Source organism: Anguilla rostrata, chromosome 12 (assembly GCF_018555375.3).
Source record: "Anguilla rostrata isolate EN2019 chromosome 12, ASM1855537v3, whole genome shotgun sequence".
Classification (NCBI taxonomy): domain Eukaryota; kingdom Metazoa; phylum Chordata; class Actinopteri; order Anguilliformes; family Anguillidae; genus Anguilla; species Anguilla rostrata.
In genome coordinates this window covers 656,529-683,511 of record NC_057944.1, presented here as the reverse complement: position 1 = coordinate 683,511, position 26,983 = coordinate 656,529, and the positions used below count along the sequence as shown (strand labels likewise).

Sequence of the window (26,983 nt, the reverse complement as noted above, 5' to 3'; positions counted from 1 at the left end):
AGACAGTGACACAACTTTTGTTTGTTTTTTCGTACTCCAGCACATTGGATTTGAAATAAAACAATGGATATGAGGTTAAAGTGCCGACTGTCAGTTTTAATTTGAGGGTAATTACATCCATATTGGGTCATCCTTGTAGGAATTACAGCCCTTTTTATACAAAGTCCCCACATTTTAGGGGAGCAGAAATAATGGGACAAATTAACATAATCTGAAGTAAAATATTTAGTATTTGGTTACAAATCCTTTGCATTGGATGACTGCCTGAAATCTGTGACCCACTGGGTATCTTTCCTGGTGATGCCCTGCCAGGCCTGTACCCATTTATTTCTGCTGCATTTTTCCTTCAGTCTTGTCTTCAGCGAGGGAAATTCAGTTGGGTTCAGGATGTGTGATTGACTTAGCCTATCAAGAACGTTCCAGTTTTTTGAGTCTGAAAAACTCCTTATTTGCTCTCTCAGCAGCCACATCATCAACAAAAACGAGTGAGCCAGGTCCAGTGGCAGCCATACATGCCCAAGCCATAACACTGCCTCTGTGATGTTTCACAGACAAGGGGCAGTGCTGTGGATCACAAGCGTTTCCTTTCTTTCTCCACATCTTCCTCTTTATGTGGCACAGGATAATGCTCGCCTCATCTGTCCATAAGACTTTGTTCCAGAAGTCACCAGTTTTCCTCTTTTCTAAAGGAACATTTATTATCAAACTCTAACCTGACCATTCTCCACCTTGAGGCTTTCCAGTGGAAATCTTGTAGTGAATCCTCAAAGGTCATGCTGGTGTAGTTTTCATTTCATGGTAGTCTCTGACACATCTACGCCTGCATCCTTGAGAGCGTTCTCGCTCAGTATCGTCAGTTGAAATGCGGTTTCTCTTCCCAGTTGAAAGTATTCTTTGGTCATCCACTTCAGCAGTCAGCAGCTTTCTTGTGTATGAAGCAATGATGCAAAGACACACAGCTGTCCAAGAAACAGCCTAGCAGAGGGTAGCCAGTTGTCCAATTCCTTTTACTCTCCTAAAATATGGGGATCACCTGATATGGATGTAAATACACTCAAATTGAAGCTGACAGTCTGCAGACATTTTAACCTCATAGGTCTATTTATTGTGTTATTTCAAATTACATGGGTTGGAGTACAGAGCCCTGTTCCGAAACTTTTAGATTTTAACTGTACATAACAACAGAATGTTGTGATGTTCTGTATTCTAAACTATTGGGCATGGGGGCGCAATAAGACCTTATAGTTTTACTAGTTGTGGTAGCTGTTCCAGACAGACCTCCGAGTCTGTTTATATTTCAACTGGTGCCCATCACTTTCAATCTTTCTCTCGGGGGATGAAATGTAAACACAGAGTTTGAGATCATCCATTTCCCTACAAATAAAAACTGGGTCGTTCTTTTGCATCAGCAGGACAGGGGAAATGGCTTGTGGGATGGGCACTGCATTTCAAAGCTTTTGTCGCATTTGTGTAGTCCTATAGGACGGAATTACACACCATTACACACAGCACTGGGCGTGGTTTTATATTATTTTTTGCCTGACTCGCGGCTGGAAACTAAGCGTGTGGTACAAGCAGTTAGGCAAAGATTCTAACAGCTAGCAGCGGGCGTATGGTGCTCAGTGAAACGAACGCGTATTGCAAGCGACGAGAAGAAGTGTAACTGTTGATCTTGCATTCTGACTAAGGTAAGAACCAACTTCACAGACGTAAACCAATGTGCCCTTTAATCTCTAATTCATTCCTTGCGGTCTGTTTCTTGGCATGTAAAAAAATCACTACATTATTAATTAAACGATTTGCACAGCAGTTTTTAAGCGTTGACATGTTTTCATTCAATTAGATACTTTTATTATCCACGCCAGCGTAATGCTTTTAACGTTCTCTTCTCGTCCTTGTTTTACAGATGACAGTTCCCCGAACTCAATGAATCGTTTGGGAAATTATGTAATTTTGGATTTCTGTAAATTATTTTCAATTTACTTATTTCTATGGGTTTCTCACTGAATGATGCTCCAAAGGAATTGCGCAATCTAGAGGGACGTTTCTTTTAAAAAATATTTTATATTTTTCTCTCAGCGTGACCCTCTGAAATGGATACGTTGTATGTTGTAATTGAATTGATTATTGCTGTTTTATCAATCGCTGGGAATGTTTTGGTCTGCTGGGCCGTTGCCACCAACACGACCCTGAAGAACGCCACGAATTATTTCTTGGTTTCTTTAGCCGTGGCAGACATCCTGGTTGGTTGTTTAGCCATCCCTTTTTCCATCACAATCAGCATTGGTCTGCAGTCTGACTTCTACGGTTGCCTTTTCTTAGCATGTTTTGTTCTGGTGCTCACCCAAAGCTCAATTTTTAGTTTACTTGCGGTAGCCGTTGACCGGTACTTGGCAGTTAAAATGCCGCTCAGGTGAGTGCTTTCTTTACTCCACATCAGCCGAAATTATGCCTTTTCCTGTAAATATCATATATTAGTGAGATACATGATATGGGTAATTCAAAGGTTATATAGTTGGCATGCAAAGTTTTTTCTTCAGAAATCTCATATTCAAATTTTGAATTTGTCAGCATAGAAGACAAAAAAGATGTTGTTTTGTAAGATAGCGCTCATTTTCTTATCCCTTGTTATGATGACACTTGCTGCGGTGGGAAAGTGTTCTTTCAAATGATTGTTTGTTAATTACAGTTTAGCTCCAGTTTGTTTTTCGCTCTATTACTAAAATCTGACCTGTGACCACAGAAGAAATTGTATTCTTCGATTCCACGAAGGGGTCATTTTCTTCTCTGGACTCTTACGGACCTGGGCATTTTTTACATTTTTGAATTAATAATCACTAATATGCATAGTTTCTACCAAGGAGACTTTGACACCCGAATCCAAGCCACTGAATTGGCAAGGCATGACATGGTACTTAAAATATGTGTAATTGCCGGCAAAATCGGTGGGGAGCAAATGATCGTAAAAAGTTTAATCAATCAATCAATCAATTAATCAAATTTTATTTATAGAGCACATTTCATACAAGTGATGCAGCTCAATGCGCTGTACATAAAACATATAAAGAAAAAAGATTACAGAGGAGAAAATAGAAAACAGTACAAATGGTACAAATGGTTTAAATGAGAAGAAAACGGTGTCCAGATTGAAGTGTTGGTAGGGTCATTATTACTGAGCAATACTGCCTCATGTGTTTAAACGCTAAAACTGTAAAAGACTTGGACGCATTTAGACTTTACCTTATGAAAAAGAGCTTTAATATGATATTGACACTTTATCTTCAAGCATGTTAAATCAGATGACACAAAGGTTACGTCACATCACTGTGATTGAAAATATAAGCCCCTACAAGTTGATGTCCCTACAGAGAACAGGACTCTTACCCTTTCCTTACCTCTGGCAGAGGAGCAGAGAAGATCCACATCATGGCAAAACGCTTAGAAATGCCGTAATTTATTCTGAAGGAAATAATTTGAGTATTACCTCAGTGTGAAAGTAAGACTCGGCCATAAATATTCAGCATGTGTGCATTTAACATGACCGGCCAAGAGAAGGTGGAATGTCAGTTTCTGGTCCCTTAGGTTTCGTGCTCTTGAAGTTCAAAAGTTACTTCCAGTGTTTGGAGCATAGTCTGCATGAATAGAAAGAAGAAGCAGTTGGATATGTAACCAGTATGTAAGTGATGCAGATTTACTGATTTATTATTATTATTATTATCTTGTAATGCAGTAGGCAGCCTAGATGCCTTTAACCAGAGTGTGTTAGTATTGGGATTTTTAGGCTTATCCCATCCCTGCAGTGTTCTTCAAAGGAGAGAGAGAGCCCAGGCCAGCAGCACTTCAGAAGGTAGTGCAGGCAGACTACCTGGCAACTGCAGTTTTTACATTCATTTAACTGGACAATTGGAACTGGAGCACGGCAGTAATAATGTACCAGTGTTCATCTGTTACCTGTTATAAAATCATACCTGCATGTGTTTGCTTCATTATGTACATGGCAAATTTCACACAACATCTCCGTCTATAAACCCATTTACTCTAAATTTTGTTCCAAGAGGGGAGCTTTTGAGGGACACAGTAGACAAGGGCGTGTAGCTGTGGAGGGGGACTGAGGCTTTGTAAGAGGATTATCAGTCTGCGTTTGAGACCTTAGCCTGGACTGGCAGTCAGAGGTAAAAGAGGAAAGGAAACGTGTGGCTGTAAGTGTTGGGCATTAAGGTGCATATCACTGCTAATGCAATACGCTTCTGCATTGGTTTGCCATCAGAAGTCAACAGGACCGAGTTAGGCCTTGAGAGGCTGTGGAGACATGCTTGCTGTAAATCGGCAAACTTGCAATTAACGCAAATGATTATCTTTCAGTTGCCATTGAGTTCAGATATCATACCATCAAATGCTGAGATAAAATGTTAAAATTGACCTCCATTAAATAACTCGACATATTTCATCTGTTTGATGAGGAATATCCTCATACACAGAAGTCTTGAGTACTCAAATTAGCATGCAACTCATTAGTAAGTAGATGGCAACAGAGAAATTAGAAGACACAAAAGGGTCACAGTATAAACAATACAAACTCTAGTTGATAACAATGTGTATAGGCTAATATATGAGATTGCTTTAATGTGCATACCATCAGCACACTGTATTACTAATACACAATCTAAAACCAGAGCCTATTCATATTTATATTTATCCATATTTATATTTTATGCAATGTGGCACAAGTGGTTTTCAGCTGTGCGTTATTCCACATCAGTATCTGGCATTACAAAGACAATAAGCATTGTCTGAAAAAATGCCCTTATCGGTAGGCTCGTGTTGTAATATTCAAACTACAACCTGTGCAATTACAACTAATAATAATAAAAAACAACCTTTATTATTGCAGTGCAACCTAGGAACAGTACGAACATATTTGCATTATTTTTGCATTATACAGCTATGCAGAGCGTCGATGAAGTCAGGGTTGCCAAACTGGTCAGCTGGCAGTAGAGTAGATAGATTAAGAGGATTTATTACTTTCAGGCGGTGGTGGGTGGTTGTGATCCCGGATCGAGGGTGTGTTGTGGTGCGACGGGGGGGGGGGGGTGCTGTCGAAGACAGGCTGAAAGCATTGGACTTTGTCGTGCTAGTCGATAGTGGCACTGCCTCCGTTTGGCATGAGATGTGCTTGGGTAGCGTAAGGGAATGAAACAGAGCCTGAGAGCACGTGTCTCACACCAACAGGGTGAGAGCTGGCAACCCTGATAAGGGTTCCTGTGCTTTTAGGTATCTGGTTTATTTACAGCCTCTCTGGCTGCTACCCGTATTACAACAGAACGAGGTGGCAGGGCAGTAAACTAAAGGTTCTGTGTGTTCAGTGTTTCTCAGGCCTGCTTCATTCCTGTTTTATTCAGCTCACGCAAGTGGGCAAATGATTCATTTCACTGGTTGAGCGATTCATAAATAAATCTGTATGTGAGGAGCAGAGGTATTTCAAGTCGTAGGCAGTTCAGCTGTGTGAGGAATGAACTGCTATGAATGCAAAAGTGTAGGGCGAGGGGCAAAGTAAAAATAGCCCACTTCCCCACCATCACCATGGAAATGTCAGTCAGAGGACCTGGCTTCTGAATGTTTTTAACCTTCTTTTCAGGTATAAGGAAGTGATGACAGGGAGGCGAGCCCGCGAGATCATCGCCCTGCTCTGGGTCCTGTCTTTCATTATTGGGCTTATCCCCTTCCTGGGGTGGAACAAAAAAGATTTGGTTTGCCAGGGGCCTGCCAACGAGAGTGTCGCAGGGAACGGCAGCAGTCGGAGCTGCCGGCTGACCTGCTACTTCGAGAGCGTGGTGGACATGCGCTACATGGTGTACTGCAATTTCCTGGCCTGCGTGCTGCCGCCGCTGCTGCTGATGCTGGGGGTGTATGCGCAGATCTTCAGTGTGGCGCGCGCACAGCTGCAGCGCATGGAGCTGACCGGGGGGGCCGGGGGGGCCGCGGGCTCGCCCAGCCTGCTGCAGCACCAGGTCCACGCTGCCAAGTCGCTCGCCATCATCGTGGGCCTGTTCGCCCTCTGCTGGCTGCCCGTGCACGTGCTCAACTGCCTGACGCTCTTCTGTGCCCGGCTGCACAAGCCGCCGGCCGTCATGTACATGGCCATCGTCCTCTCCCACGCCAACTCGGCCGTCAACCCCGCCATCTACGCCTACCGCATCCAGGACTTCAGGGAGACCTTCCGCAGGATCCTCTTCCGGCACTTCCAGTGCAGGAGGGGTGAGCTGTACGCGGGCTCCAGCAGCACACACAGCACAGACCCCGCCTGCTTCCACTAGGGCCCAGCAGGGGGCAGCGGCACACACAGCACAGACCCCGCCTGCTTCCACTAGGGCCCAGCAGGGGGCGACTTCTTCAGTTTCCTGCATCGTTTTACTGTTTTTTTCAATTGCTAGCACACATTTTTGAAAACAGCGCTCATTTTCTTAAAACACTTAACACAATTCACAAAACACACCCAAAGTGCAAAACACTTCATATATCCTACAAAATGAAGCACTGCATTCAAACTACATAAACACTTATCAAAATCAAACTTTTGCACCAAATGGCACACATGTCATTCATATTACCAGATTTGTGTCCAACCAACTACATGCTGTTGTGCTCAGTCAAAAGCACTTTCATCTTTGCTGGGCTTTGTCATAAAAAAATAGTTCTGTATGAAGAGATTTCTGCAGAGAGAGATTGTTCAAGTCTGCAGAAATATGCGCAGAACACAAATTGTACTGTTGAAACAAACCTTTTTATTTTTCTCCACAACAAATCAGTGCAACATATACACAGCATATACAGTATATATTAAAGTTGTGTGAACAAAAAATATGCTCTCTATTCGATACAGTAAACAGAAAAGAAAACTTTCAGCAGCACCGCATCAACATCACAGGCAATATCTGCCCTGGCTAGACATCGAGCAGAACCTCATCAACATCACAGGCAATATCAATAGGTGTGCTCAAGTCTAAATGTCCGGATAACAGAGGCAACAGTAAATTGGCTCAAGTTGGGCTGGACTCTCTGTCCAGCCTCTCTCATTGTCAACCCACGTCAATCCATTACAGTTTTTTACGATTGCTTAAGCATGATTTTGAAAACAGGGCTCATTTTGTCAAAACACTACACACAATTCACACAACCACACACACAAGTACCAGATCACCTCAGATCTTTTACAAAATGAAATACTTCATTCAAAACTATTCAATAATTTATAAAAACCCAATTTTGTCACCGTATGGCACACACATGGTTCACACTATCTGATTCTGTTTGAACCAGTTACACACTGCTGTGCTCAATCTAAAACACTTTTACAGTTTTTCTCAATTGTTTAAACACGTTTTCTGAAACTATAGCTCAGTTTCTCAAAACTCTACACACAAAGCACGGCAACAGTTAACCTTTTGCCAAAACTACACAAATCTCTTGCAAAATGCATTAATGCATTCAAAACCATGTTCTCTCTTCTCAAAACTGACTTTTTCCATTAAAAAAAGATTCACACAGGCCTCATATGAATAGGTCTTATTGAGCATTGATTTCACACTGGTGCAATACATTTAAAAACACAACCATCAAAATACAGTATATGTGTTCTGGCCTCATGAGGTCATGTTACATATTCAAGCGTATAAAATTGTGTAAAAATTGCTTATTTTTAATCCTTTTTTGAAGTTTTAGTTTTCTTTTCAAGGGGTCCCAAAATAGGCTGCAATTTTATAGTAAATATAAAGACTGTTGCCATGATACAATACAGTAAATATATCATCATAGTGCATTTGCTAGGTAAACCTAATTCTAATTCAGTACAGTACAGCAAAGTGTGTAAACTGTTATCACTTTGAGTGTTGTTGTTATTGTGTATGATACAATGCACATTTTACTGCATTGTCCTGCCAATGAGGTCCAGTTGGGCTGCACTCACAACCCAGGTTCCATCATGAGTCATACTGAACATTGTTAGACGTGTTTTTCCTTTTTCCTTATCAGTGAATTATGAGTTTTGCCAAAATAGATAACATTAGTGTCTTCTCAAAACGAGAACATGCTTGTCTGGACAATGGATGTAATGATCTGTTGTCATATATGAAATCAATGAACAAATTCAAAAAGGTAACAAAGCAAATCTTTATTTGTTACTGTAAAATAAATCTTTGTTCAGCAGACTGCAAAAATAAAAATCGTAGTTTGTAGGCCTGCTGTAAAAAAAACAAAAAAATACGTGATCAAACAAAGTTGCACGTATTTCATTTGAAATCTGTCTATCTCCCTCTTCCTCGTCCACCTTGTACACGTACACCTCCTCTTCCTCCTCCTCTACCTCTACCTTGCTGTGCTGCGTGTTGCTCCATTGTTTTCCAACACAATAGAAGTCACCTGAGGTCTCTTTTATGCTCTGACAGATAATTGAAAAGTTTAGCCAATTGAGTTTGAGCAGGTGTGGCATGAGTGAGACCAATTGGTACTTAAAGTTTGGCATTTGAAGGCCAGTGTTTTCCATGTGAACAAACAAGGCTTGGTTATCAAAATTGTGCTAAATGAGATTTTGTGTGTAGAGTTGTGCAAAAATGTGATTTAGAAATGCTATTTGAGTGAAAACAAAGGAATTGTGCTTAGAGTTTTGTGGAAATAGTCTTTGTTGTTGACATATGAGCTTCAAGTTTTCACCATCGTGTGCGTAGTTCCAGTTTTAGTGTAAACATTTGAGAAAAACTGTAAGCACCTAAGTGTTTGATCAATTGGTTCATAGATGTGGTATTTTGAAAAGCAGTGGCTTGAAATGGCAAAGAAGTGACATCATGTTAGATTTCTGTGTCTAATGTAGAGAAGTGTGTTTAGTGTTTTGCAAACCACTGTGTGTAGTGTTTTGCAAAAAGTGTGAGGCTGAGAATGTGCTTATAGTTGTGCAAATCTGGGCTGAGGTTTTGGTCCTTGAGTGTCAGGTTTCACTGTGTGTTATTTTAAATTTTAGTGTGTAAGCAATCGTAAAAAAACTGTAACATGGTCAACTAACGTTGCCCGGATTTCATCAGAAAGTTGTTTTCTTCCTTTGTCCTCGTCCTTCCCCTCCCCTTCCAGCTCTACCCCTACCTCTCACTCTTCCTTCCCCTCTTACTCTCACCCTCCCTCTACCTCTTCCTCTCCCTGCTATGTTGGCTTTCATTGTTGTTGTAAAAAGGTACTCACCTGTGGTCTTTTTATAGTGCTAACATCCTGATTGATGAGTCAACAATTAAGCAATGAAGTGTTTGGCCAGGTGACACGTGTATTGGCCAGTTGGTCCATGGGTGTGGCATTTTGAATGGCTGTGTTTTGAAATGGCAAAAAGGTGACTTTATGTCAGATTCCTGTGTCTTATGTAGAGAACTGTGTGCAATGTGTTGCAAAAAGTGCCATGTTGAATTGCAAATTGGGTGCAAAGCAGAAAATGTGTTTAGAGGTTTGGAGACTTGAGCTGAGGTTTTGCTCTCTGAGTGTCAGTTTCAACAATTGTGCTTTATGTGTCATTTTAGTGTGTTAGCAATTGAAAAAAACTGTAAAGTTTCTCCTGTCTGGTTTTTTTAAATGCCATTCCAAATAAGGACCACTCACTGGTTGAATGGGCCTCATGTGCAGTCTGTAGTCCCGGATGGTGTGCAAGATCAATTGAATGTCATTTATGAAGAGCCTGGCCTTATGGTGTATACAGTTTTCTTAAATGCATTGATGTTTACATGGGCATCTTATGCAGATGGAATGTATTTGTGCAAAAACAAAAAGGCAGAGGTTATCTTGTAGTTGTTTTTTTCAGCTGGAGTGAAACTGCAGTGAAATTTCAGCCACATTTCAGGGATAATAAAAATCATAACTTGATGCATGTTTTGGACGAGTGTGAAATCCAGTGTGGCATATCCAGCTCTAGCACTGAGCTTCAGTGCAGCGCTGTGAATGGAGCCCTGGCCACACCCAAGTTCGGCGAGGTGACGCACTATTGGCCACACCCACACGCAGCAGAAGGGTCTCTGTATGCAGGGTTTTCCAGTCCTTATCATGGACGAGCCCGGCTCTCTGTTGAGCATGTGATGACCTGTCTGAGTGACCGACTGCATTGAATTGCAAGACGCTACTATTGGGCGAAATGAACCTGAAGGGAAACGTGAAGACATTTTTGAATGTCTGCCATGATTTAACTTTTCATTTATTGGAAATGGGGAAAAAATGTGAACTGTGGACACATTGTGTTGCACTGAACTACACAAAGGAAATATTGTCATGGCAGCTTTGTCCTTATGTCCTAAGTTATAACATCCATACCTTAGATTGTCACCTGTAACTGAATGTCTCATACTCATTTAGTCATATAAAATAACCACCTTAAAAAATGGGGGGAGGGGGGTGACTGTAGTGTAGTATACTATCCATAGTCAGCCGAACATAACAGCCTTACTCTGGAATTAAGCCTTACTCTACATTTAAGATGATTTCTTAAACTGTGCACTTCGTATTAATACTGTTATCAGGACCTTTCTATATTATTACTCTAGAAGTCCGTTGATATATTAAGTGAGGAACTATTCAGATGAGGGCCTGTTTAATGAAGGATTAAGAGAAAACACAATGAAATAAATGTGTCCACATCTGTTCTAACAGCGATGCAGTGTCTCAGAGACTGTAAAGTTCTTTACTGTTTAATGACTTTATAAAGTATATGTCCTGTAATTCCTTTATAAATGAAGCAATTTTATGGGTGAACAAAAACAAATGAAGCAGAAGACGCTTTGTCCTGCTCCGTTATGGTATCATGTATTTTTTCCTTGTTCTTTGCATAGATAAAGTATCAAAATAACACTTGATGGCCAACAACTGCTTGTATAATTTAAACAATCAATAATTATATGATTTAGTGAAACATAGATAAATAAATTGAACATAACATAACATAACATAACGTAAGACAAGAACAGGCCATTCAGCCCAACACTGCTTGTCTATGAGGTAAACTGGCTCAGTAAAAAGCACAATCAACAAAAAAAGAGAAGAGTTTGCTTTCTCTAAAGTACTAAAAGAAAGCTGTCAGTACTAAACATCCCTTTGGCCCGGTGACGTTGTTCTCCCGTTCACTGCTTCAGTGAATGACAGTGCACTGCACATCTAGGATTGCAGTCTAAACAGATCTGTTCTGAGACCATAACTGCAAATACACTTTGGTGAAGTTTAAACGTCATATAGTTTTATAGATAAAGACTTCGACACATTTAAGCGAAGCAGCATTCAGCTACTTGACTGCAAATAGCTCCCCCTTCTGGATAATCTGCAGGCTGCTGTGAATGACTGAGTGAGTGAGTGTGTGAATGAGTAAGTGCGATTGAGTGAGTGAGTGAGTGAGTGAGTGAGTGAGTGGGTGAGTGAGTGAGTGAGTGGATGAGTGTGAGAGTGGGTGAGTGAGTGAGTGAGTGAGTGTGTGAGTGAGTGAGTTAAAAGGCAGGTCGATGAGGTGCTTTGTATCTTTAAAAAAAGCTATTTCCTAAGAGCAAGAATGAACCGCAGATTCTTTTTGAAGGTATGAGATATGAAGCAAGCTGCTATTACACCTTTTACCCACTTTGTCATCACATGCAATTCTAGTTTTAAACCCTGTTTAAATAATAAATAAATAAATACAAATGCTGATATTCTTGCCCACATGTGCATGTGACCTAGCTGTGTGCTGCTTCATCCAGGGTTATACAGCTCACTCTCGCAGCCCCACCCATCCTCCCTCCAGGCCAGCTGTGATAAGAGGATGCTGTGGTTTTGATGCTGTCAACATTTGTCACTTAACTCACACAACATCCAGTTTAGCGCCAGGAACAGACTTCCTGAGGGAAGGGAGATACAGTTGAGGCCAAAAGTTTACATACACCAAGGCTAAGGACATTCAAACACAATTTTTCACAACTCCACACATTTGATGTTACCATACATTTACTGTGTTAAGTCAATTAGGGTATCTACTTTATTTCCATAAAAGGTTATTTCAAAATAATAGCTAAGAGACAGATTTATTTCAGCGTTTATGTACTATATCAGTACTTTGTGATGGCCACTCCAATACTTGTCATTAAGCCATTTTGTTACAACTTTAAAGGTATGCTTAGGATCATTTTCCTGCTGGAAGACCCAGTTGCGACCCAGTTTTAACTTTCTAGCTGATGTCTTGAGGTGTTGCTTCAGTATTTCTAGATAATCCTCCTTCCTCATGATGCCATCTATTTTCTGAAGTGCACCAGTCCGTTTTCCAGAAAAACACCCCCATAACACGATGCACATGCTTCACAGTTGGGATGGTGTTCTTCGGGTTAAAGGCCTCACCCCTTTTCATCCATACATAGCGCTGATCATTATGGCCAAACAAATTTTTGTTTCATCTGAGAACACTCCTCCAAAAGGCTAGGTCTTCGTCCTGGAGATCACCTGCAAACTTAATTCTGGCTTTTTTATGCCGGTCTTGGAGTAGGGGCTTCTTCCTTGTGCGACAGCCTTTCAGGCCATGGCGACCCTAGGATTCTCTTAATGGTGGATGTAGATACTTTGGTACCTGATGCCTCCAACTCCTTCACCAGTTCCTTTGTTGTTGTCCTGGGGTTCAGTTGAACCTTTCATACCAAAGTTTGTTCAGCCCTGGGAGTTAATTTGTGCCTCCTTCCTGAACGATGCAGTGTCTGTGTGGTCCCAAGATTTTTATATTTGCATACAATTGTTTGTACAGATGCTCGTGGTACCTTTCAGTTGTTTGGAAATTGCTCCTAAGGAGGAATCGGACTTGTGGAGGTCCACTATTTTTTTTCTCAGGTCTTGGCTGTGTTGCTTGGATTTTCTCATGATATCAAGTGCAAAAAGGCAGTGGCTCTGAAGGTAGCACCTTAAATACAGCCACAGGTGCCAGTTAACTCCTAATTATGACAATTGGCCAATCAGAAGCTTCTAAAAAGTCATTACATCAATTTCTGAAATCTTCCAGACTGTTTAAAGAGAGTCAACTTGGTGTATGTAAACTTTTGACCCACTGGAATTCTGATATAGTGAATTAAAGCTGAAATAAATCTGTCTCTAATCGATTGTTTTAAAATGACCTCTGACAAAAGTAAGAAATGGTGGCATGAAATGTGAGTTGTGAACTTTTGGCCTCAACTGTACTGAACATATGTGTACTCTTCTTTGTTCCCTTTTAGATTGTGAAAAATCCATATTCAAATGTATACAAATTATGTAGTTCATGGGTACTTGTTCAGGAATTCAGAGAATACTTAACTGCATACATGTGCTTCTGCTTGTGTGTGCAAAGCAAGTACCTTCTGGACAAACACATTCTAAATGTAAATAATGCACTGTAATGCTACCAAAGAAACTTGCCAGGTAACCGTGGAGCTGTTTTAATGAATGGAAATTCAGCCAGATATTACAAAAACAACATTATTACAAAAAAAAAATATTCTGGGAAATTGTGTTAGACAACATGCCACCCATCTGACTAAGCATAAACTCAATAAGGGTGAACAGGTTTTTAGGGCCAACAAAAAATACTCATAATACATAAGCTATTGGCTCCATGTTTAAATGGCCTGTTTGGAGGATGGAGAGACATTGTGTTCATAAGCCTTCCTTACACTGTTACTTACTGCAATGAGAATGAAAAATGTACATCAAGGAAAGCAATTTTAAGATTTCAGATTAAGTCCTTACAACTGGAAAATATAATAATATCTGAACATTATCTTTCAAAAATCAATTGCATTACACAAATTACACAGGTTTGCTGCCATCTTGTGACAACTTGCTGCAAAACAATAAACCAACGATATGAAAAAATGCTTTAAGGCTGCCCCCTAGAGGAGACCAAAGTTGGTGATTAACTTCTAGAAAATCAATTTCAATTGAGAAATGAGACATCCTACGGTTTCTCTAATGTAATGCCCGGTTTGACCTCGACTCTCGTTTTGCCCTCTGCTCGCCATATAGTCGTCCAGTTAGTGTGTTCCCAGCTTAAAAATCCTTAATTCAAACATAAGTTTGTCATTTTGCTTTGTCATTTTTCCTTTATTATTTTTGAAGCTACTCTGGGTGGAGATCTAATGCTCCATAGGGGGTACGCTATAAGGGATTTTAGTTTCCGATTATCAGCTAACTGTCTGAAGTTCAGCGTCAAAGCCCCCTCATGCCCAGTACCCTTTGAAGAGTAGCCAGCATTCAGTTAGATTTGGATAGGCAGACAGGGACTGGAGTTATTGATCGGTTTGCTGTACGTTTCCCTACACATTTCCCTTATCATTCACCCTGTTACAGTCTGACCCAGGCCGTAACAGGCCGTATAGGCAGGCAAGGTGGTATAGTGGTTAGCACCGTTACCTCGCAAGAAGGAGGTTCCGGGTTCGAATCAGGGTCCGACCGGATCCTCTCTGCGTGGAGTTTGCATGATCTCCCCGTGTTCGCGTGGGTTTACTCCGGGTACACCGGGTGCTCCTGCAGTTGCCCTTGACCAAGGCACTGGCCTCAGAACTGGAGTTGGCCCCTGGGTCCTGCACTGTGGCTGCCCACTGCTCCTAAGTAACTAGGATAGGTCAAATTACCCCACAGGGTTCAATAAAAAAGTATAACTTATCTGACCCTAGACCAGGTCGTAATACACTGTATCAAGCCTAGTCTTAAAAAAACCCCAAGATTCTACCTCTACTACGTGACCTGACAGACTATTCTTGATATTGATTACTCTCTGCTTGAAAAAATTCTTCCTAATGTCTGTATGGAATTTACCTTTTGCTAATTTCCATTTATGCCCCCTTGTTCTACTAACATAACCCAACCTGAAGAGTCTCTTGTAGTTCACTTTGTTGATCCTGTTTATGAATTTAAAATCCTCAATCAAATCACCCCTGAGTCTCCTTTTACTAAGCTTGAAGAGGTTAAGCATCTTAAATCTTTCCTCATAGCTTTTATCTTTCATACCAGGAATCAATTTGGTTCCTCTTCTTTGAACTTTTTCCAGAGCCTCTATATATTTCTTGTAGTACAGTCCCCAGAACTTCACACAATACTCTAAAGTGTGGTTTAACAAATGTATTGTATAAGATAAGTATAACTTGGATAACCCCGAATTTATGATCAATACTTTTGGCTATATATCTCAGCATCCTGTTGTGCTTTTATACTGCTACAGCACAATGCCTAGAACCTGAAAGGCTTTGATCAACCTTTACTCCCAAGTCTTTTTCAAACTGAGCACATTCCAATTTTGTTCCTCCCATAAAGTAATCCTGTTTTTATTTCCCACATGCAGAACTACATTTTGCTGTATTAAATTTAATTTGCCTGGTTTTCGCCCACTTCTGGATTTCATTTCAATATTTTTGGATTACTTTAGTAGATTCCAAAATATTAGCTTGGCCTCCCAGTTTTATCTGCAAATTTGACTAATGTACTTTCTTCAGTATTTTACATGTGATGCAAGCTAAACTGACAGGCCTGTAGTTTCCTGGATCAGTACGGGCCCCTTTCTTATATATTGGTATTATATTACCTTGCTTCCAGTCCTCAGGTATTTCTCCAATTTCTAAGGTGTAAATCTTGGGCAGCTAGACCAATGAGGGAAATAGCTGGGAGCGAAGGTATCTGCGTGTGTCCCTTCGGTGCTGCTGGAAAAAGTTGTTAGTGTCATTTTCAAATTTCACCGTTCTTACAAACGGGGCAAGGCTGCACTTTGGATCAATGAGATCAGCTAAATTTAGACCAGGTTACAAGAATAGTAGTGCCACTCTATTCTCCGCTTTTCTCTGGCCTGGGATATTATCTAGTTTTCCCCAGAGGCAGTCTGTGAGCATTACGATTAGTTTAACTCTCAATTATCTGACTCCAATTAAAATTTATCCTTGATTGGAAATGGATTTCTGTTCTTTGCAACATCTATACCGAGAAAGGCCGGCCTACCGCGCATCGCACCGGCCGACGTGCGTCCGACATAGGACAATCTAGATGTCTGGTGAGACTCAGAGGTGGGCGAATATCTTAAACTCTGTTGGGTATGACGATTACGTTGGACACCGCCAAGTGGCGAGGCGTCATTGACTCAAAACTTACTGATCAGATAAGTCGAACAGATGCAATTCCCTAGCGTCGTGGAGGCTCAACAGAAGGGATTTAAAAGACAAGTTAAACAATTCCCAGAAACCACACCAATCAAGGGCTAACAATTTATTAGTCAGGTAGGTAAATCTCTTAAAACAGTCAAATACAGTTACAGAATGTAGCATATTAACCCAAAATAGAGAGTATCAAAATTATGCATACCTGACCAAGACTACACACAGAGCCAAGAGGATGTGCAGGAAGTCTGAATACAGAGCTTCCCAGATTGCTTTGTCCCTTCTCCTTAAATGTCCAGAGGTCATAAATCTCAGAACTGCCAAGTCAGTGGTCAAATTGGAATTGTGTTTACCTTTTCCAGATGTCCTTCTGAGAGAATATTTTACCAATGTAGGTCTTTCTGTCACTTTTTGTCATGAAACCTCCCTTTTCACAGTTAGGGTTTTCACAGTTAGTTTCCCAAACCCAAACAGATCCCTGAATTCTGATTGTAGCAATACACAATATACACCTTTAACCTAAGTTAGGTAAAGTATGTGTATTACTATAGATATTACATTTATTCAGTATATTGTGATTGTGTTACTCTAATACAGTATATTTCATCAGACAATCAATATCTTAATGATAACATAATGCAGAGTATTTGAATAAAATGCCACGTTTCCTTTAACAGTGCTCTGGAAATAAAAATGTATTTTTCCAGCTCAGTGCATAGTTTCTGTATGAGTAAAGTAAAAAGGAAGGAGGTGTGCTGACACACTTCTTCCTCATGATGGTAATGTTTCACTGTCTACCAGTAATGTCCAGTTGCAGACCCTCAAACCTACCCTTACCTGTGTCATTGGTTCCTACGTGAACCATGACCACAGGATCCCTCCCGACTCTGGCCAGGAGCTTGTCTGCAACGCTCCAGGAGCTCTCTGACATGTTTGATGTCTTTATAAAGAGCTAAGAAACAGGAATCTTTGTATAATATATTATTAATTATATCAAAGTGCTTAGCTCTGTGTTGCAAACAAGCCTGTCACAGGCCACCGAAGTGGCTTTCCAAAGGGCCCTCCAGCACAGAGACACAGGGAGATGATGTTCAAACAGTCCATGTTTATTTACGAGGGTGGCAAGATGTTACAGCCAAAGAGTAGATGTTAACACTCATGACCGAGAGGCTCTCCTTTGTGTGGGTGGGGATGGCAGATTTAACCTGTGCGCACCGATTGCCTCACTACGCACAGGTGCAGCTGGCACTGCAACCACAGGTGTGGGCGATTACAATTAATTGCTAATTGTTTATATGTTCTGCCTGCAGTGAGACCGGGGCTCTGGAATGAGACGCATGTGGGACTGATGCAGTGTGCAAATTCCCCTTCCTTATCGTGTGTTGTTTTGTTTTGTTTTGTTTGTGTACGTACGGATGTAAACCAGCGCAATAAAACCCGTGTGCGTCCGAGAACTGAGGACTGTGTGGTTAGTGGGGAGAAGGACTGCAAAACGTGTTATGCTGCTTTACTAGCATTGACACTTATTTGTTCCCAATGTTGAGAGAGCAGCAACAGACTCTAAATGCCACCCCTAGAATCCACTTTTTGTTAGCTTTCTTGAGCATGAACTCATGATGCAACATTAGTTGCATACAGTTTGCCAAGAAACAGCTGAGAAGTGAACTGTCTAATTGCTTTTGGTCCCCAAAAATTGGGGGACTACATATAAAAAAGGTTGCAATTCCAACATGGATTACCCAGTATTAATGTAAATACCCTCAAATTACAGTCTGCACTTTATCTTCATATACATTTTTTTTTAAATCCAGTGTGGTGAAGTACAGAGCCAAAACAAAAATTGTGTCACTGTCTTATGGACTGCACTTTGTGTATATACACTGAACAGAAATATAAATGTAACACATCAATTTCGAAGATTTTATTGAGTTCAAATGTAATAAACGTAAATCAGTCAACTGAGATAGATTCATTAAGCACTTACCTATTGATTTCATGTGATTGGGGATACAGATATGCATTTGTTAGCCACAGATTCCCCCAAAAAATAAGATACCATGAAATGAACAGAATACCAATCAGTATCTTGTGTGACCACCATTTGCCTCATGCAACACAACATATCTCCTTTGTATTGAATTGATCAAATTGTTGATTGTAGCCTGTGGAATATTGTCCAACTCCTCTTCAATAGCTGTACAAAGTTGTTGGATATTGGTGGGAACTAGAACACGCTGTTGTATGCACCGGTCCAGAGCATCCCAAACATGCTCAATGGGAGACATGTCTGGTGAGTATACAGGCCACGGAAGAACTGGGACATTTTCAGCTTCAAGGAATTGTGTACAGATCCTTGCAACATGGGGCCGTGCATTGTCATGCTGAAACATGAAGTGATGTCGGTGGATGAATGGCACAGCAATGGGCCTCAGGATCTCATCTCGATATCTCTGTGCATTCAAATTGCCATGGATAAAATGCACTTGAGTTCTCTGCCCATAGGATATGCCTGCCCATACCAACACCCCACCACCACCATGGGCCACTCTGTTCACAATGTTGACATCAGCAAACCGCTCACCCACCCGACGCCATACACGCTGCCTGCCATCTGCCATGTACAGCTGAAACCGTGATTCATCAGTGAAGAGGACCATTCTCTAGCGTGCCAGTGGCAGGGCCGGCCCCAGGCATAAACACTCCATGCGGTTGTTTAGGGCCACAGCCGCTGGGGGGGGGGGGGGGGGGCATAGAACGGTAGAGGGGGGCACATGATCCAGTGTTATTTTAAGTGTAATAACGTTAGGCATTCTTCTATCGCAAAACTAGCGGTATTAATTGAAAGTGGAATGTCGGCAGATTATTGTATAGCAGTGTAATGTAAGGAATTTTATCCCATTCTTCTATGCAGAACTTCTTTAATTCAGACCAAGTAGGTTTTTGAGTATGAACTGCTGGTTTCAGGTCCTCCCACAGAATCTCTATTGGGATCAAGTCAAGACTTTGACTAGGCCCCTGCAAAACTTTAATTTTGTTTCATTTATAGGTCCTGAGGCAGCACATCATACAAATACCACCATGTTTGACTGTTGGCATGATACTCTTACCGAGAAATTCTGAATTTTCTTTACCCCAGACATAATGGTCATCCAAAAAGGTACCACTTTTGACTCATCTGTCCATAGAACATAATCCTAAATGGCTTTGGGATCATCCAGGTGCTTTTTTGCAAATGTGAGACAGGCATTGATGTTTCTCTTTCTGCCTTGCTACTCTCCAATGAACCTCATTTTTGCCCAGTCTCTTTCTTATTGTGGAGTCACACTGGCTGTACATGAGGCTAGAGAGGCTTACAGTGCTTTACATGTTCTTCTGGGATCTTTTGTGACTTCCTGGATGAGTTGTTGCTGCGCCCTTGGAGACATTTTGCCACTGTATTTTTACCACTGTTCTCCATTTGAATATAATGGCTCTCACTGTGGTTTGCCAGAGTCACAGGGCCTTAGAATTGGCCTTGTAACCCTTTCCAGACTGATATTTCAACAACTTTTTTTCCTCATCTCTTCTAGAATTTCCTTTGATTGTAGCCTAGTTTGCTTGAAGAATCTTTGTGGTGACTACTTCAGTCTGATGGTAAGGTTCAATAGGAGTGAGGTTTAGATTCAACAGGCCTGGCTGCATTCAATCAGCGGAATCTAATTATCGATTAAGTTAGGTTAATTGGGTGATTGGGTAACTAAGAAATTATTATTTTTAATAAATTTTGTTTCGCTATGTCATTATGGGGTATTGTGTGTAGATTGTAAAAAAAAGTTAAGGGGTCTGAATACTTTTACAAAGTATTCAGTACAATACTGAATACAAAGGCACTGTGTGTGTGTGTATATATATATATATATACAGTGAGCACCATAATTCATTGGACAGTGACACATTTTTTTGTTATTTTGGTTCTGTACTCTAGCACTTTGAGTTTGAAAGGATACAATGACAATGAGGTTGAAGTGCAGACTGGCAGCTTTAATTTGAGGGTATTTTCATCCATATCAGATGAACCGCTTAGAAATGACAGCACCTTACATGGTCCCCCCATTTTAAGGTACTACAAGTATTTGTAGTGTTTCGTTAGGCAGGTGTATTCATTTGTGTCGTTAGTGAATGGAGAAGTGAGCTGTTGATGTCTAGTCTTGATTCTAGACTTTTTGGAGATTTTTGGCAATTTGGAGATTGTTGTTGGGGTGTGACAACATGAGGAAGACAGCAGTGTGGATGCAAATTAAGCTGGCCGTCATAAGGTTCAGAAATGAAAATCAACCAATCAGGAACATTGCAAAAACCCTGGGCATGACCAAGTCAACATTGGATGACCGGAGAATACTCTCTATGGTGAAGAAAACCCCCCTGACAACAGCCCAACAGATCAAAAACACTCTCCTGGATGTAGGTGTAGATGTGTCAAGTTTACCATACATAGAATACTACACTAGCAGGACTACAGAGGGTACCCTACAAGATGCAAACCACTGATAAGCCTGAAGAACAGAAAGGCGAGATTACAGTTTGCTAAAAAAGCACCTAAAAGAGCCCTACGAGTTCTGGAACAAACTGCTGTGGACAGATGAGACAAAGATGTACCAGAGTGATGGAAAGAGGAAAGTGAGAAAAAAAGTAAATGCCCATGATCCAAAGCATACCACCTCATCCGTGAAACATGGTGGAGGGGGTGTTATGGCTTGGGCCTGTATGGCTGCCAGTGGAACGGGCTCACTTGTCTTCATCGATGATGTGACTGCAGACAGAAGTAGAACAATGAATTCTGAAGTCTACAGAAATATTTTATCTGCTCAGATAAAACCAAATGCCTCATCATCATCATAACCTTTATTTAATTCTCGGAGGTACAGCTGAGGGCCAGGCCCTCATTTTCAATGTAGCCGAGATTACAAAAACATTTATGACACAGTAAGTATAATAAAAGATCACAGAATATGCATGATGAATTGCCTCCAAACTCATCGGACGGCACTTCATCATGCAACAAGACAATGACCCGAAAAATACTGCTAGAGCAACAAAGGGGTTTTTGACGGCCAAAAAGTGAAAAATCCATGCCTGGCCAAGTCAATCACCAGATCTAAATCTAACTGAACATGCAGTTTACATGCTGATGAGGAGACCGAAGGCCCCAAAACAAGCAGGAACTGAAGATGGCTGCAGTACAGGCCTGGCAGAGCATCACCAAGGAAGATACCCAGCATCTGGTGATGTCTATGCGTCGCAGACTTCAAGCAGTCATTGCATGCAAAGGATATGCGACCAAATATTAAAAATGATTACTTTATTCTACATTATGTTAAACTGTCCAATATTTTTTGATTCCCAAAAATGGGGGGACTATGTACAAAAGGTTCTATAATTTCTTAACGGTTCATCAGATATGTATGAAAATACCCTCAAATTAAAGTTGACAGTCTGCACTTCAACCTCATTGTATCCTTTCAAACACAAAGTGCTAGAGTACATAACCAAAAAAAACAAAAAAAAAGTATCACTGTCCAATGAATTATGGTGCTCACTGTATATATATACGTATATGCGTTGACATACTCAGTTCGCATATTTGGTAGAAACTAGTTTTTTTAATATATACATATACTTCAATTCAATTTTATTTATAACAAGGTCTGGATGTTTGTGAGTAAGCATGTCGTTATATTTGGGAAGAGACATTGCTGTTGAGTTCTTTTCATGTAAATTTTTGGTGCTTTGAGCACCACAAACATTGACCCTGTTGAGGTCCACCGTGTCAGGGTGAGCTGCAATGGACATCTAGAAAACTTGTCAATTCTCAGTGAAACCATCCGAATGGATAGACAGCACTCCGAGTAAGTGGAAATATAGCATTATTTTATTTTCCGGTGAACTGCCCCTTTAACAGATTTTGACTTCTTCAATGATACAATTCCCAAGTATCTTCTAAACCTGGTCCAGATGCTCAACGCTGTTAGCATAGATTGGGTTTTCATACTGAAATCCTGTTTCAAAAAATGCAAACACAATCAAAGGCAAAAAACTGACGCAAATATAATCTGAAAATACATATTCTAGCATATTAGACACATACATTTAGGAACAGTTGCAGTGTTAAAGTCTTATGAAACCTTTACTCAGGTTTTTGGTCAACAATTTATGTATTAGACACATAGGAGGTCTGTCAGACCACTTCCAGCAGCAAGCTGTACTTCCACAGTTCTAACCCCTTTAACTCAAGCCTAGCACTAATCATCTTCAAACATTTAGCTCAATAATGCTGCATTGGGAATCTATTGGCTATTGAAACTTTACCATAATGCTCTTCTAACTGATGTTTTGTTTACTGAAACCATGCGGGAGGTTTGCAATTGGATGGGAACTTACTCTCAAAATTTTGCTTATGCACCTTCTTCCTTTTTTCTAACTGTTTGTCGATCTCCTTCTGATTGGCTGGAAGAAACAACATCAAAACTGAAAACATTAACACAACCTGCTAAGTGCAAGCAAGTTCAAAGGATTTTTATTATTCTTTGGTTGCCTGTCTTACCATAAAAAGGTCTCCCAGCTCGCGGCTGCTGTCCTGTGCTGCTGCTGCTGCTGATTTCTGAAAGAAGTGTTACAGCGCACCACAAATTATCTCATGCTGCTCATGTTTAAAATAAAACTCAGTTCCTCTTTGTCATCACACAATGACGACATTTCAGAAAAATTAGAGAACATTATATTGCATTATAAAATAGAGAACATTATATTGATTAATACTGAAATTATTACTGCAGGACAACTGCTGTTACATTTCATGTGTCTTACCTTGCTGATGTTTAGATTCCTCATGTGGTATACTGTTTGGATCATGGGCATCATTTTCTGAAGAATGTGATGGATAGCGAAGAACAAACACAGAGACGGGAGGATGAAGAACAGACGAATTTCCGCACTGAAGTTCCATATGAGTAAATTATTGTTTTACACTAGAAGGCAACTGTGTTACATTGCAACATGCAAGGGGCTGTGAAGCCCTTTGTGTTTTGGCTGCCTGAACATACCATAAACAATCTCCCCAGCATCCTCAGCATCCCCAACATCCCCAGCATCGCTGCCTGCATTGAGATGAAATGCATCAGCTTGGCCATGGGGATGGAAATGAGCAACAAACACACAGAGACACAAGACAAAGCCATAAACAGAGCAAGAGCTTCTTTATGGAATGTTCCCATAATGCCCATGCTTCACTCAATATGAAATAATATGTACTAATTCCATAAAGAATTACTGTTGCATTTTAGTCATTGTATGAACCCCCCCCCCCCCAACTAAAAACGTAAACGGTACTATTAATTGATGGTAATGTGGATAGGATCAATATTCAGACAGAATGGTCAAGTTCTATGTAGTTATGTAATATATTAAATTATTGACATCTAAAAATACAGAATTTACTTTTCAGTTTTTGCAACACACAAGACCCCACCTTTATGAGAGCTGCTTCTGGTGGCATCAGGGACAGAATCATCTCGATCTGAAATCACAACAATACAGAGACTCAGTTTAATCAATGATTCATGTACTCAGAAATAACACACCTCACAGATGAGACAGCTGCTATTCCTACTACAGTATACAACTAACTCAAACACAGTAATTATATATGTGTTATATTTTTAATAGTACTTTGAACAATGTGGTTCTGTAATATAACATTAGAATGTGTATTATTCTTTGGAAAAGCATATTTGTAAGTGCAGTGTAAACCTTCTGCATCTGCACCACACATATACTTATTTGTAATAGTGTTTTCATAATTTTACATTTCTTTAAACAATTATTTAACCTTAATTTTTCAGTAGTTTCAACTGAGTGCTTTCCAAATTACTTGATGATAATAATAAGCTGTAAACTGTTGTGGAATTAAAACATTTGTAAAGACTACATTTTCACCTGCAGCACTGATCCTGATAAATGCATATAAAGTCCTAGGGCACAGGTGTTTAAAGGTGTTCATGCAGGTGCTCACTTCGAAACTTAACACAGCAGCAACAGAGGATGAGAAGAACAAAGAAGACTCCTCCTGCTCCACCACCAATTACAAACCCCTTCTTCTCCATGAAGTGCACCCCCTCATTCTGTTCATCTAGATCAGCAGGAAAAGCAGCATTAGTTTCACACAAACAGCTCCAATATGCTAATGGACTCACTATCCTTGTGAGTGTGCGTGTGTGTGTGTGTGTGTGTGTGTGTGTGTGAGTGTGTGTGTGTGTGAGTGTGTGTGTGAGTGTGTGTGTGTGTGTGTGTGTGTGTGTGTGGATGCGAGAAAGGGAGAGTGTCAAACATTTCAGCATATATATTTTGCTAAGAAGTGCAAATGTATTCCATATTTCCACTTCTGAACCATCCCTAATTACCAAACATTAAACCAGGGCTGCCCAACCCTGTTCCTGGAGATTTACCATCCTGTAGGTAAACCAGGGCAGCCCAACCCTGTTCCTGGTTTTCATTTCAACCCTAACAAAGCACACCTCATTCAACAGCTAGAGATCTCGTTGAGCTGATAATTATTAGAATCAGGTGTGCTAAATTATGGTTGAAATGAAAACCTACAGGAAGGTAGATCTCCAGGAACAAGTTTGGGTAGCCCTGACTTAAGGCCTTGAAGGAACTTGTTAGAAGCCTGACTCCTATAGGGACGAGAAATAAAGCTTTGGTGTTCGTGGGCTGGTACACTTTCTTCAACAGTGGAGACACAACACCTCCCTGACAGCATGTTCACTACGTGTTCGTTTTCATGCTCGTTTCTAAAGGAAGTAAAGAGGTCTACTCTGCCTCTCAAAAGGAAAACTAAAAACACTGCCAATCATTACATCATGTGTAATTTGATGTCCAGTGAAGATACCTGCATTATTAGTGCTGAACTCCACCACACTGCAGATCGAGTAGTTGCGTAGCTCACAGCAGTACTTGCCCACGTCTGACGGTTGGAGATGCTCAATAAAGATGGAGAAGTTGCCCTCGCGGCACAAATTGGGGAACACTTTCACCCTGCCTCCTCTGGGATCACTGAAATTGACGCGGCCTGTCTGCGTGATCTCCAGCAGAGTGCTTCTGGGAAACTGAGTCCACAGCACTTTGGCGCGGTCGCCCCCCGCGGCTGACCCGGTAGCGTTGGGCGGAATGGCGCAGGGCAGGAGCACCGGAGCGTTGGGCCGAGCGCGGCGGGCCTCCTCCCTCACACAGCCGTCACACCCACTCCTCACACCTAAAAGACCCAAAAATGAAAACGAGTTTCTAAAAGAGGCCAGCTATCTATATCCCCGGTTTGTTTCCAATTGCACATTACCTCCTGCTTGTTATCGCCATAGTCCCAGCAAGTCAAACAGCATTACATTTATTTGCCAGACGCTTTTATCCAAAGCGACGTACAATAAGTGCATACCAAAGTCAAACCAGGAGGCATGACAAGCTACATCAAGACAATGATGCAAAGTACAATAAGTGCTGGATGGAGGTAACATGAAAGTAGCACAGTAGGTACACGTGTAGCATTAAGTGATAAAAATGATCCCAGATTGGGAGTGCCCTGCATAGTGGTGATAGTTAGTCAGTCCAGGTATAGTCTGAAGAGAGGAGTCTTCAGACCACAGCGGAAGATGGGCAATGAGGGTGTGGTACGTAGAGGAATAGGGACTTTGGTCCACCACTGGGGAGCTAGGGTGGAGAAGCTCTGTGGTTGGGACGAGCGAGAACCATTCACCCGGATGGCAGGGGGTGCAAGTCGCCCTGCTGCAGTAGAGCGGAGTGGTCGAGCTGGCGTGTAGAATTGAATCACATCCTGTAAGTAGGCGGGGGCCGTCCTGTTGGCACTTTCATAACATTTTATAGATCTTTTTTTGGTTGTGAAGATTTGTGAATTACTACTCTGGTGAATACGTTGGGTTGCAAACATGTCTTTAAAAAGGTTTTCTGAGGAAAGAAAAATAGCCCAGGACCTATTAACAACAAAGCTGGACAGTTGTGGATTCAGGGTGTTAAAAAAAGGAAATATAAAAATATTGCAATAATATTTTTTTTCACTAAAACCATACATAATCTTACAACAACATCCCAAAATGCGCAAGAAGGTTTTGCGCTGGATGTGCATTAAGTGGATAATGCTCTGTAACATCATGTACTAGACTCGTGCCTTTAGCAGGGAAAATACTGGCTACAGTTCACAGGAAAACAATCTGATTCAGCTGACCCACGGCCACCTACACATTATTTAACAAACAACACAAAAATACTGCAAACAAAAAGAATACCTCCAAAGCTTTGTATGATCTCATGCCACAGTTCAGAAGCACCAATGTTCAGATGTTTTCCCTGGCGCTAAAAATGCTTTCAACTGTTCTCTCCACACCGAGGAAGCTACCATTTCTGACCAAACGGTTTGGAAGAGCACTTACCATGTGAAGATGCTAGGCCACAATACAATATGATCCACAAAGTCCAATATTCTGTGTTATCTAGCCACATGTCTGACAGCACCCCACACAGATGTGTTACCAGCACATTAATGAAGCAGAGAATGTCCCCCAGAGACCATCAATACCGCTGCCAAGACTCAGGCTCCGCCCAGCAATGCACAGGAAATGCAAACGGCTGGTCATTTCCTGAGAGCGCAAAACTTTTTCCACCTATGCTGCGCATTTTATATATGGCAAGTGCTGAGAATCAGCCAAAGCTTACTTGAATAAAATTATATATACAGGTACAATGTACACAGGTACATTCTAGACCCTTCACTAAATACATTGCATGCTCTTAGTTCTTCTTTAAGAGTC

At 41.0% G+C, this 26,983-nt stretch overlaps 2 protein-coding genes across 3 annotated transcripts; one reads left to right on the top strand and one right to left on the bottom strand.

The window, feature by feature from the left end:
* Positions 1-1,593: 1,593 nt before the first annotated feature.
* LOC135236513 (adenosine receptor A2b-like) lies at positions 1,594-7,629 on the top strand. The gene is made up of 3 exons (XM_064302940.1): positions 1,594-1,688; positions 1,907-2,413; positions 5,636-7,629. Exons 2-3 carry the CDS (start codon positions 2,094-2,096, stop codon positions 6,312-6,314), a joined length of 999 nt encoding a protein of 332 aa, XP_064159010.1. The 5' UTR covers positions 1,594-1,688; positions 1,907-2,093; the 3' UTR covers positions 6,315-7,629.
* Positions 7,630-22,019: 14,390 nt separating this feature from the next.
* LOC135236423 (uncharacterized) lies at positions 22,020-26,831 on the bottom strand. Of its 2 annotated transcripts, XM_064302747.1 has the most exons (9): positions 26,606-26,810; positions 25,057-25,419; positions 24,181-24,297; positions 23,638-23,685; positions 23,213-23,266; positions 22,977-23,033; positions 22,714-22,770; positions 22,551-22,616; positions 22,020-22,168 (listed from the first exon to the last, which is right to left on the bottom strand). In XM_064302747.1, the coding sequence occupies exons 1-9, from the start codon at positions 26,673-26,675 to the stop codon at positions 22,110-22,112; spliced, it is 891 nt and encodes a 296-aa protein (XP_064158817.1). In that variant the 5' UTR covers positions 26,676-26,810; the 3' UTR covers positions 22,020-22,109. The 2 variants fall into 2 exon arrangements, with proteins under 2 accessions (XP_064158817.1, XP_064158818.1); XM_064302748.1 differs by lacking the exon at positions 24,181-24,297 and having other exon boundaries at positions 26,606-26,831.
* Positions 26,832-26,983: the final 152 nt, after the last annotated feature.

What these genes read in the sequence shown, in the direction of transcription:
- LOC135236513 (XM_064302940.1), top strand. Translation starts at nt 2,094, where the DNA reads ATGGATACGTTGTATGTTGTAATTGAATTGATTATTGCTGTTTTATCA. An exon ending in GCAGTTAAAATGCCGCTCAG is followed by an intron (nt 2,414 to 5,635) that starts GTGAGTGCTTTC and finishes CCTTCTTTTCAG; the next exon opens with GTATAAGGAAGTGATGACAG.
- LOC135236423 (XM_064302747.1), bottom strand. Translation starts at nt 26,675, where the DNA reads ATGTGGCTAGATAACACAGAATATTGGACTTTGTGGATCATATTGTAT. An exon ending in GTTCAGCACTAATAATGCAG is followed by an intron (nt 24,298 to 25,056) that starts GTATCTTCACTG and finishes CTGCTGATCTAG; the next exon opens with ATGAACAGAATGAGGGGGTG. An exon ending in CAGAAGCAGCTCTCATAAAG is followed by an intron (nt 23,267 to 23,637) that starts GTGGGGTCTTGT and finishes ATCTCAATGCAG; the next exon opens with GCAGCGATGCTGGGGATGTT.